Below are 12,072 nucleotides of genomic sequence, written 5' to 3' on the forward strand. Positions count from 1 at the left end.
AGGGTCTCGCTTAGTTGCTTAGCACCTTGCTTTTGCTGAGGCTGGCTTTGAACTCTGGATCCTCCTGCCTCAGCTTTCTGAGCCATTGGGATTACAGGTGTGTGCCATCACCCCTGGCTTATTTTTTATTTTGAAACAGGGTCTCACTAAATTGCATAGACCCCACTAAATTGCTGAGGCTGGCCTCAAACTTAAAATCCTCCTATCTCAGTCTCCTAAACCATTAAGTTTATAGGCATGAGCCACCTTGCCTGGCCAGGAACTTCGGTTATTCAGCCACCTCACATAAAAATCCTAGTGAGATAGAGACCCACAACCTTGAGAATAAAATCCAGCCTTCTTAGTTTGCATATGCCCGTTGCCTCATTGCCAGTTATTCTTTGATTTGCCAATGCCCTGATTGCAAAGAACGGTACCTGCCATAGCCTGCTACATGTTCCATCATTTTCATAACCTACTTCACAGAGAAAAATAAAGCCAACAAGAGCTTCCACAATTGTCCACCTCCAACCTACAAAAGTGCATACACAAATGCCTGTCTTTTCCTCCTTCCCTCTTCCTATAATGAAAACTATGTCCAACCTCCCATGTTGTTGTTGATATTTGTTTTTAACTTCTTAGGAGCACCGCTTAGTCAACCAGCTCCCTCCAGAACCTTTAACACGTGTCTTCTTCCTAGCTCCTTCCTTGCAAAACTAAAACTAGCTAAGTTTCTCCCATGTCAAACGAACAACAACAACAAAAAATGCATCTTCAACCTACCTCTTGGTTCAGCTGCCTGTGTGTGTATTTCCCACCTCCCCTTAACAGCCAAACTGTGTCCTCTCCACTTCTTTATCACCCATTCTTTCCACAGCTTGCTCATAAAGGATTTCTGCACCCCCAACCTGCATGGTAACCATTCTTTCCAAGGTCAGAGTCATTCTTGCTGCTAATTCCAGTGGTCACTTCCTAGTCTCCTTCTCACTTAAATTCTTGGCAGCATCTGGCTTTGTCCACCACTCCTTCTTGGAACAGGCTCTTCTCTTGGCTTCTGGACTCGGTGACTCCTAGGATTTCCCCTTTGAATAACTCCCTCTTTCTCTTTCTCCACAGGACGATGACTCCTACTGTTGAGTGCTGATATCTCTTAGGGTTTCTCAGACTCTCTTTCTTATTCTACATTCTCTGTCTGAGCAGTTTCATCATTTCTGAGATGCTACTGACCAGCAAAAGAGGCCAGTGCCTTTCATATCTATCCTTCCAACCTTGATCTCTCCCCTGAGACACCATGGTCCTGGGCTTACTACTCAGCCTCAGCTTTGAAGGTTCAGAAATGTGGCTTACCTGCATATTAAGAGCATTTTTTTCCTCTCAGGAAAAACTAAGTATTAATTGTCACACAGTAAAGATGCCAAAGACATTAGGAGTTACTTTAGTGCACTGGCCTAATTAGTACTATTCTTTGTATATTTGCCACAATAGGTATATTTGAGTAAAATGCCAATTTTTAATGTGTGAGTGATTTTGAGGGGGCAGAGGGGCACCAGGGATTGAACCCAAGAGTGTTTAACAACTAAGCCACATCTCCAGACATTTTTTTATTTTTTATTTTGAAACAGGGTTTCGCTAATTTGCTTGGGGCCTTGCTAAATTGCTGAAGCTAGCTTTGAACTTGTGATCCTTCTGCCTCAGCCTCCCAAGTTGCTGAGATTACAGGTATGTGCCACCATGCCCAGTTAATGTATGAGTAGTTTTCTTTTTATATTTATTTTTAAAATTTTAGGTGGACACGATATTTTATTTTTATATGGTGCTGAGGATCAAACCCAGTGCCTCCTGCATGCTAGGTGAGCACTCTACCACTGAGCCACAACCCCAGCCCCTGTATGAGTAGTTTTTAAAACAATAAATTAAATGTTATTCTGAAGGGTGGAAGACCAAAAGAGAAATGGCTTCTCCTACCTGTGAAAAAGATTCTCTCCCTAGTGCAGTGTGCCTGTAGTTCCAGCTATTTGGAAGTCTGAGAAGTGGGGCCTCTTGAGACCAGGAGTTTGAGGCCAACCTGGGTAGCGTAGCAAGACACCATTTCATTGACCAAACTCTACTCAGGCTGTCATGAACTCTCTCTCAACTGGTCTCTGACTTTTGGACCTCTGAGTTCCATCTATGCAGTGTCTACTTTCAGCAAGAATTCTGTTAAGTCAGTTTAGCCAGAAAGCCAGAAACCCCTACCCTCAATATTTGATCACCCTCAATATCTATCGGGTTCCTTATCATTCACCATCCCCCAGGTGAGGTCTGGTTATCCTGGACTGTTTTCACCAAGTTTGGCCTGTTAGGTCAGTTAGCCAGAATCTTTCCTTATTCCTGATGTGTCCTCTGAATAATTTTTACCCTCTGACCTCTACTCAGCATCTGGGCTTTAAATTCCCACTCTTCCTTGTATTCAGAGTTGAGCCCCAACTCTCTTCCCCTCTTCAATGAGCCCTACACCGGTTGCAATAGGCTCCCCTTGAATAGCTTCCCTTACTTGCTAAAAATCTTCAGTAAGTGTCATGAATGTTTTTTCACAACAAGGCTCCATGACTTAGTCCTATTTGTGGATAAAGAATGTATAACATTGCACGTTCTCAATATAACATGCATTTTTGATTCGAGGGAAGAATAAAGGTAAAAATCAGGGTTAACCAAATGTGAACCCAAAGTAATGTTACATATGTATTTGAACCCAGGGCCTTGTGCATGCTGGGCAAGTGCTTGATTACTAAGCTACAAGCCCAATCCCAGCCCTCATCTTTCCTCCTCACACCAGTCTCAAACATAAACTCCCATAAAACCCTTCTGACTCAAGAAATTATGTTGGTTTAATGAACATTTCCTGCACAAAAGGAAGAAGGAATTATCTCATATATCAGAAAGAAAAATTAACCTTTAACGTGTCTTCCTGCAAAACAGTCCTCTCTTTTCAGTGGCTGAATATTCTCTCTGCCCCTGGCCAAGGCTGGGGACCAAGGTGACCTGGGAAATGCTGGGTGATAAGGTTTGAAGGGCAAGGGGTGGAATACAAAGAGAAGTACCCCCCACATCCTTGCCCACCCTATGGGAAGACAGTTAGGTAATCAGAAGACAGAGCCACCTCTATTCCATCCTTCTTCAGCTCCCTTGCTTTCTCTGTACCCCACCCATTCCAGGGTGCTTGGAAGCCCCAGAGCCTATATCCTGTACCTTCTGCTGTGTCTGTGATGTCCCTGGAAGTGCCTATGATCATGTGTCTCACTTTGTCTCTCTGTGGCCCCTCCCGACCAGGCCATACCTCTTCTTGTCAAGCCCTTCAGTATTGCTTGAAGACCCTTCCTTAGGTAAATATGACTAATTAAAACTCCTCAACCACCCATCAAAGATCAAAATTGCATCAACTTAAAGACCTTCATTGACTCTATTTTCTATTCTAGAATCAGGCAACACTTTGTTCTATAAAATAGAACAAGTGTTGCAATGAGCAAAGCAGAAAAGTTTGGTTTTATAGACAGAAAAGTGTTGAAGAAAACAGAAATAGGAAATGAAAATGAATTGGTCATCTTAAAATTACTTTCCTTATAAGGCAGAGGCAGGGAGATAGGACAATCGAAAAAGAAACGACTGGTTTAAATTAGATTAAAACTGGCCAGTTTGGGGAAGTTCTGTTGTTCTCTTCCTTATCCTGATTTCTCAAGTCAGAAAACAGCTTAGTTTCAGTTGACAACATAGAATTTAGCATGAATGACTCCATTTTGATTTTTACCAGTTCTTTTGGGGCCTGGTACTGGAGTTTAGTGCAAAAAAATGGCTTCCAGTAATTTTTATGTAACACATCTAAAAAAGAGAGAGAAAAATGTAAACTTCCCTTCACCCTCTTTCCCCACCTCTACCCACAGTACAAGGAATCAAACCCAGGGGTATTTTACCACTGAGATGCATCCCCAATCCTTTCTATTTATTACTTTTTTAAAAAATACTTTTAAGTTGTAGATGGACAAAATACCTTTATTTTATTTATTTTTATGTGGTGCTGATGATCGAACCCAGTGCCTCACACGTGCTAGGCAAGTGCTCTACCACTGAGTCACAACCCCAGCCCTCTATTTATTCTTTGAAACAGGGTCTCACTAAGTTGCTGAGGCTGGCCTCAAAACTGTAATCCTCCTACTTCAGCCTCCTGGAATTATGGGCATGCACTGCCACCTGCTTACCTTCATCATTTAAGAGGTTAGTTTATAAGAAAGAAGACAGATGAACTGGAGATACAATGTAACAGTGGCCCACTTTATGCTTTGAATATAGCACTTGCTGCTCTGCCATTGCAACTTATTTTTAAAATGGACATGTTTCTTTTTTTTTTAACCATACGATTTATTTTTATTTTTTTTTAGTCATACATGACAGCAGAATGTATTTTGACATATAATACATATATGGAATGTACATACATCAATCATATTGTCTATTCTATTCTATTGCACTTCCTATCCCCCCCTACTCCTCCCCTCCTCTCCCATCCTTTCTCACTATCCAATATCCAATTTAATGTGACACGCTTTTTTTTCTTTTTCTCATCACAACATCATATGTGTATTCTGTATAACAATGAGGTTCTCCTTCCATCTTTTGCGCAACTCCCCCTCTCCCTCTTTTTCCCTCCCATCTCTCTTCCCTATTTAGTGGTAGTCTTCTTCTCATGCTCTTCCTCCCTATCCCATTTTGAGTCACCCCCAAATGTCTTATCAGACATTACCTCTGAATGTCTTATCAGAGAAGACATTCGGCATTTGTTTTTTAGGGATTGGCTAACTTCACTTAGCATAATCTGCTCTAATGCCATCCATTTGCCTGCAAATGCCATGATCTTATTATTTTTTAGTGCTGAGTAATATTCCGTTGTGTATAAATGCCACATTTTTTTAATCCATTCATTTATTGAAGGGCATCTAGGTTGGTTCCACATTCTAGCTATTGTGAATTGTGCTGCTATAAACATTGATGTCGCTGTGTCCCTGTAGTATGCTCTTTTTTAGGTCTTTTGGGTATAGTCCGAGAAGGGGAATATCTGGGTCAAATGGTGGTTCCATTCCCAACTTTCCAAGGAATCTCCATACTGCTTTCCAAATTGGCTGCACCAATTTGCAGTCCCACCAGCAATGTATGAGTGTACCTTCCCCGCCCCCCATCCTCGCCAGCACCTATTGTTGTTTGACTTCATAATGGCTGCCATTCTTATTGGAGTGAGATGGTATCTTAGAGTAGTTTTAATTTGCATTTCTCTGATTGCTAGAGATGGTAAGCGTTTTTTCATGTATTTGTTGATTGATTGTATATCCTCTTCTGAGAAGTTTCTGTTCAAGTCCTTGGCCTAATTAAAATGGACATGTTTCTTTCTCTTCCTACCTCCCTGTTTCTTTCTAGGCTCTCCCCCTCCCTAATCTCATGGGAAACAGGATTATCTTTCTTCTCCATTTTAGGCAGATATATCTGTTCTTGTACACATCCATAGGAACCAAGTAATCCAGACTTGGGGATGGTACCAGAGGTTCTCAGAAATGACAAATATACAAGTGAATTACAACTCCAACAGGGAACACAGGGAATGTAGCCTTTGAATCACTTTTTTTTTTTTTTTTTTTGTACCAGGGATTGAACTCAGGGGCACTTAACCACTGATTCACATCCCCAGCACTTTTTAATATTCTATCTTTGAGACAAGGTCTCATTGGGCTACTTAGGACCTCGTTAAATTGCTGAGGCTGACTTTGAACTAGAAATCCTGCTGGGATCTTCCTGCCTCAGCCTCCCAAGCCGTACCCAGCTTTGAATCACCTCTTTAAAAGCTCCCTGTTCCTGCTGATGAGCAGAATCACAGCCTTTAGGACAGAAGTCCTAACAAAGCAATAAACCTTCTTTTTCCTTTTTTCTCAAAATCTTGTCCTCCTTATTGGATTGGCTTTAGGGACAAGGACCAAGCTTAGTGATAGAGTGCTTGCCTATCTCTAGTATGCTTGAGAACCTGGGTTCAATTCCCAGCCCCCACCCACGCATGCAAGTGCCCCCCCCCCCCCCCCCACACACACACACACTTGGGGAAGGGGTAGTTGGGTGTGGGGGACAGACAGACATGGCTGCAAGCAGAAAAAAGACTCAGACTCTTAAAAAGCAACATAACAATCTCTTATGAATTGTAAGCTAAATGCCATTTCATATTTTAAAGTCTCTGGATGCATTTTAAACCAATTGAATGTCATTGTTTACCAGGTAAACAATGTACTTGGCAGTACATGAAATAATAGTGCCTTTTACAATCAATGACTCTTTTTTTATTCAAAAAACTAAATAATTAAATGGTAATTTAGTAATTTATTTTACAGCAATGAACAAATATTTGTCAAAAAGTAAATCTTTTTATTCACAGTTAATAAAGTTACTGTTTTCACAAAGCTAGAAATCAGCAATTTCACCATTATTGATTGCCTCTGCTGGCTCAGGCTGGACTTGTGCTTTCTCCCAAGAGTCAGATACACAAGACAAGGTCCTTCAGCTAAGCTCAGAGTAGCCTCCACAAATTAGACTAAGAATTTTGTTAACAATTTCAAATGACTACAGATTTTATGTCACTTGGAGCAATGAGTTAAAAGTACATAAACAAACATCATATTCGCAGAATGTTAGAACAAACAGGATTACACAGTTTTTGTGAAAACACCGTGTTTGAAGTGTACTTACATAGAAGCCAAATATCAAGGGTGAGTCAGAGGGGTCACTGACCTGGTGGAGGGATCAATGTGCCTCAGAGGAGGAATATTCAAAGAATGATCGGAAAGCAATGTCAAATGTAGAGGTAGACATAGATCTGTAAAAAGCTGGGGTGACTGTGCAATCAAAGATTTTTGGACATTGACACCAGAGGCTTTGGTTTAAATCCTGGCCAAACTGCCCACTGGCTGGGAAACGTTATTTTGCCTCCTTTGTAAAATGGCTATAAAATGTTATTTTTAAAAGTAATGTGAGGAACTGAGATCATATTTGTAAAATACTGGGCAGGGAGCAGACAATGCAATAAATGGTAATAAAATTGTTTAGACGATTATATAAGAGAATATGCAAAGCTGCGCGGACAACTAACAGAATCTGTGATTAAAATAGATTGTAGGAAAGAATGCGGTAGGAAATTAGTGCAGCGGCTTTTCCAGTCATTTAGATGAGAGGTCAGGGGGCGGGAATTGTGTCCAACGCGGTATCTGTGGGTGCAGGTACAAGCAGCGCCCGGCTCTGCTCTGTCCGCCACTTCCAGGCAGCGCTGCACGCCCGCCCCGGTCTCCAGCAGGAGTGTCGTCCCGGTAGGCGGAGCCGCTGGCCCCGCCCCGCCCCACCCGCCCCCTGCCCGAGCGTCGTTCTGGTGGGCGGAGCGCTAGCGGCCCCGCCTCTCCCCTCCCAGCCACTGCCGCCGCTGGCCTGCGAGCCTTCTGCGGGTGGTGGCTGCTGAGGCCGGAAAGGCGCGGCGGCAACATGCTGGGCATGATCAGGAACTCGCTGTTCGGGAGCGTAGAGACTTGGCCTTGGCAGGTTCTGAGCACTGGGGGCAAGGTAAGCCCGTAGGGCTGCTGAGAACTTGAAGGAGGCCTGCGACTTCGCCTCATCCTGGCCCGGGCTGCAGGGTTTTCTGAGGACAGGTGGGATGGGACTGTGCCCCCCGAGTGTGCGTTCTGGTCTCTGCCGTGATTTGGCCCCCTACTACCCAGAGAAGGCGAGGAACTAAAGGTCCCGGGCAGCCAGACCAGGGGTCAGGGGAGAGGTTGATGGGCGGGGGGTGGGGGGGTATCCACCTTGGCGAGTTGGACACCGCCTGATGAAACATTTGTTCATTAAAACATTCTGAACATTTTTGTTTGTTGAGAGACACATCGTTGTAGAAATGGCTGCCCAAAAGCCCTTGCCGGCACTAAACTTCCAAGTACTAGAGAACTGAGTATTAAAGAATAAGTAAGGTCTGTACTGCATAGACCTGATGCATGATGGGTGGGGGTACACAGGGAAGGGAGCAGGCTAATTCTGATCTTCATAGGAGTGCCATGAACAAGGCCTCAGGGATGATTAAGAGTACACAAAATAGATTAGAGCATATGCAAAGGCCCAGAGCCATACTGTTGCTTTTGGACAACTGTTAAGAGTTGGCTGTGCGCGTTGGCACACACCTGTAATCCCTGCGGCTCCCGAGGCTGAGGCAGGAGGATGGCAGGTTCAAAGCCAGCAAGAGCAAGTTGCTAAGTAACTCAGTGAGACCCTGTCTCTAAATAAAATACTAAATAAGAATGGGGATGTGGCTCAGTGGTTGAGTGTCCCCGAGTTCAATCCCCAGTAGCCCCCTCTCCAAAAACAGGAACTGCTAGAATTGGATGAATAAAATGAATGAGGAATAATTGCTTTATTTCCCCAAATTTATATCAGTGGGACTGCCTCCCTGAAAACAAGGAGTGTGTTGCTTGATTATAATATCCTTTCAGACAGGCACTTTGTATAGTGAAGCTGTATATAACCTCCCAGCACACCATCTCACTTTTTTAAAGGACCATGTTACCTGGGGGCCAACTTCTGAAACAGTACAAGGGGCATCAAACAAAAGCCCTTCACTCAACTCTAGTCTGGACTGTTCAGCCAGCCAGAGGCTTGTCACTCATCCCCGTATCTAATTTTCCCCATCTATATGTAGACTGAGTAGTTTAAGGCCCAGTCAAGGTGACACATTCAGATGCCTGCAGCGCCCAGGCAGGTAATGGAAATGAACTAAACTGACTGTTTTTTACTATACAGCATGGTGGAAACAGAGGCAAACTCGAGAGAAAGCTCAGATTTGCATGTATAAAAGATGACTTTAACCAGTTGTTGCAATGCAGTAATGTGAAAAAGTATTCCTTTTTTTTTTTTTTTTTATTAGTGTTGGGGATTGAATGCAGGTTCTCATGCATTGTAGGCAACTGAGTTACAGGCCCAGTGTTGCCAGATTTTTAAGGAAAATCAGATATCCAAATTCTTTATGTGAAACCTCCCAATTTAATATTCATTAACTTAACAAATAACACATTTTTAAATGCCAGCGATGTGCCAGTCACTCTTCTAGGCTATCAGAATAAAGAGTAGACAAAACCAACAAAAATCCCTGCCTTCATGGAGTTTATGTTTTAGTGATTAATGATCAAATAAATAAGTAACTATATCCAATATCAGGTGGTAATCTGTACTATGAAAAAAAGCAAGCAGGGGCCCTTGGAGGTAGCTTTGGTGGTAGAACACTTACCATGCAGAAAGGCTCTGGGTTTCATCCCCAGCACCAAAAAAAAAAAAAAAAAAGCAAGCAGGGAAGGGGAGTAAGGAATCGGGAGCACTAGAAGTGATGCTTTGGCTTTGAGTCAGACTAACCATTAATAAGTGACTAAAAATGTTCGTAAACACTGCAAGGATCCTGCCTGGATCAGATCATGCCAGTGTCAAACCGGTCTGTGGTTTCAGCCCTGATAAGGTTCCTGTGGCTCCAATAGATCAGAATGTGTGTTACAAACCGCTCCCAGAGAGCCTTCTTTTCTATAATGAATGGGGCTCACTTGGTCTTTTTGGCTTAATGGTGATGCCCGTTCAGCGACTGAGCTGGTCTGTGGCCTGTACCTTCGATTCCTTTCTCACCCATTCCTAGCCCTGCTGTCTGTCAGTGTGAAGTCCAGGCTGAACCCTGTGAGTTATTTCCCAGTCTCAGCTGTCAGCTGACTCCCATCTTGGTTTGCCCAGTGTGTGTGTGTGTGTGTGTGTGAGGGGGGGGGGGTATAGTGAGAGACAGAAAGTCTCCAACACTAGATTTGGGCACTTGTAACTTTGGCTTCTCTTACACATGCCTCCATGGTTCTAGCTTCTACTCAGTGATCCAGATACTGAAGCCCAGGTAACAGGTAATCCTCTGTCTTTCTTAGGATGTTTACTAACCTCTGGGCTACCTCTCTGTCCTGTTTGGCATCTCAATTCTTCTGTTACCTATGTAACCAATTCCTTGCATTATAATGCTTCTGTTCTGAGTGCTCCAGTCATTCCTATTCCTATTAGAAGCTTATTAATAATGTCACCTGCCACTGATTTGTTACCTCTAGAGATAAATACATCTTTTTATAAGCATTTCCTGCCATGTTTGATGGGACCATGGGGCCATATGGGATATGATATATTATTCATACTGTTACCAGGCCGAAGCAAATCATTCGACCTGAAGGAATCCCAGTTTCTGCAGCTGGAATGGATATAAAAGTAGCTTTACCATCTACTCCCAGAGATACTATAATTTTTTTTAAAAATATGAAACTGTTTTATAAGCAAGTACTCTCTACATATAATAATTCAATTATGTCAGAACTTGCCTGTGCCCCACTGTTACAAGCAACTTAATCTCTGAAGCTAATCATGAGAGAAAGTAATAGTTCATGTCTTAATAGATGGTTTTGAGGTTTTAGAGAGATAATCAATTATAAATTGCTCCACAGCACACCTGGCCCTTGGTTGAGCACCATTACTGTTAGCTTCCCCCAGTTTTACAGGTAGTTTTAGGTCAGTTACTTAACATCTCGACCTCCCCGAACCCTTTCATTTCTCAATTCTGAAGATAAGCTGGTGTGGCAAATAATTAAATATTAAAGAGTCATGTAAACTTTTTTTTTCTAAATATTTTTTTAGTTTTCAAAGGACCTTTGTTTTATTTCTTTATATATGGTGCTGAGAATCGAACCCAGTGCCTCACACGTGCTAGGCAAGTGCTCTTCCACTGAGCTACAACCCCAGCCCATCTCCATGTAAACTTTTAATTTACAAAGCCAGTGTGTAATTATTTTGAAGACAGCCTCTGCCTGAAATTATGTCCCTTATTCTGGAAAGAGTTTGGGCCAGAAATTGTTGGCCACACTCCCTGGCAAATGGATGTTTCCCAATAGTGTGGGCTTCAGGCTCTCCAGATGCTCAGGCCAACTTCAGGCACACCGTCCGGCAGACCTTTTCAAGTGTCTCCTTCATTGCTTAGGGAATGTTATGGTTTGAATATAAGGTGTCCCCCAAAAGCTCCTGGGTTAATGCAGAAATATTTGGAAGTGAAATGATTAGATTGTGAGACCTGCAGTCCAATCAGTCCATGACTGGTTGGTAACTGAAGTCAGGTGGGGCATGGCTGGAGGAAGTGGGTCACCAGGTGTGTGACCTGAAGGTGCCTCTTCCCTGCAATCCCTTCCTTTTCCTTTTTCTCTCTCATATATTCATATTCTCTCTCTCTCTCTCTCTCTCTCTCTCTCTCTCTCTCTCTCTCTCTCTCTCTCTCCTCTCTGACCCTGCCATGAGTAGCCAGGCCACCCATCCACATCACCCCCAACCATGACTGCCACACTTTGGGTCCCAAACAATGAAATCATCCATCTATGGACCAAGACCTCTGAAACTGTGATCCCCAAATAAACTTTAACTCCTTGTCAGGTATTTTGATCACAGCCATGTAAAAGCTGACTAATACAGGTAGGGAGAAGGGTAGATAGCTTTCTGTGTGGGATTGGGTGGGTCTTATGAATGTTCAGAGCATGACTGATAATTAAAAACTTGGTCTTTATCAGATGTGCCCAGCCTGTGCAAATATGTTAGGACCCGATAGCCTGGGTTCAGTCCTGGTTCCACTGTTGGACTACCTCTCCAGTTGGCTCTAGAAATGAGTATTTAAAGCACTAAATTTCTCACAGACTTGATGGAAGAATTGAATGAATTAATTAATGTAAAGTGTTTAAACAATGCCAGACATAGAAAGTATTCCATTAGGATACTAATATTGGGTGCAGTGGCACACGCCTATAATCCCAGAAGCTTGGGAGGCTGAGGCAGGAGGTTTGAGAGTTCAAATCCAGCCTCAGCAAAAGTGAGGTGCTAAGCAATTCATTGAGACCCTGTCTCTAAATAAAATACAAAATACGGCTGGGGATGAGGCTCAGTAGATGAGTACCCCTGAGTTAAATCCCCGGTAACCACCCCCCCAAAAAAGGATACTATTATTAATAGTAT

At 42.9% G+C, this 12,072-nt stretch overlaps 1 protein-coding gene across 1 annotated transcript in view; it reads left to right on the plus strand.

The window, feature by feature from the left end:
• Positions 1–7,427: 7,427 nt before the first annotated feature.
• Positions 7,428–12,072, plus strand: part of Hebp1 (heme binding protein 1) — a 35,640-nt gene continuing 30,995 nt past the window's right edge. Inside the window, exon 1 of the mRNA XM_027955992.3 lies at positions 7,428–7,593. Within this exon, the coding sequence (XP_027811793.1) occupies positions 7,516–7,593 (78 nt within the window). The 5' untranslated portion in view covers positions 7,428–7,515. The remainder of the gene's footprint in view (positions 7,594–12,072) is intronic.

The sequence above is a fragment of the Marmota flaviventris genome, chromosome 3, assembly GCF_047511675.1.
Source record: "Marmota flaviventris isolate mMarFla1 chromosome 3, mMarFla1.hap1, whole genome shotgun sequence".
NCBI lineage: Eukaryota > Metazoa > Chordata > Mammalia > Rodentia > Sciuridae > Marmota > Marmota flaviventris.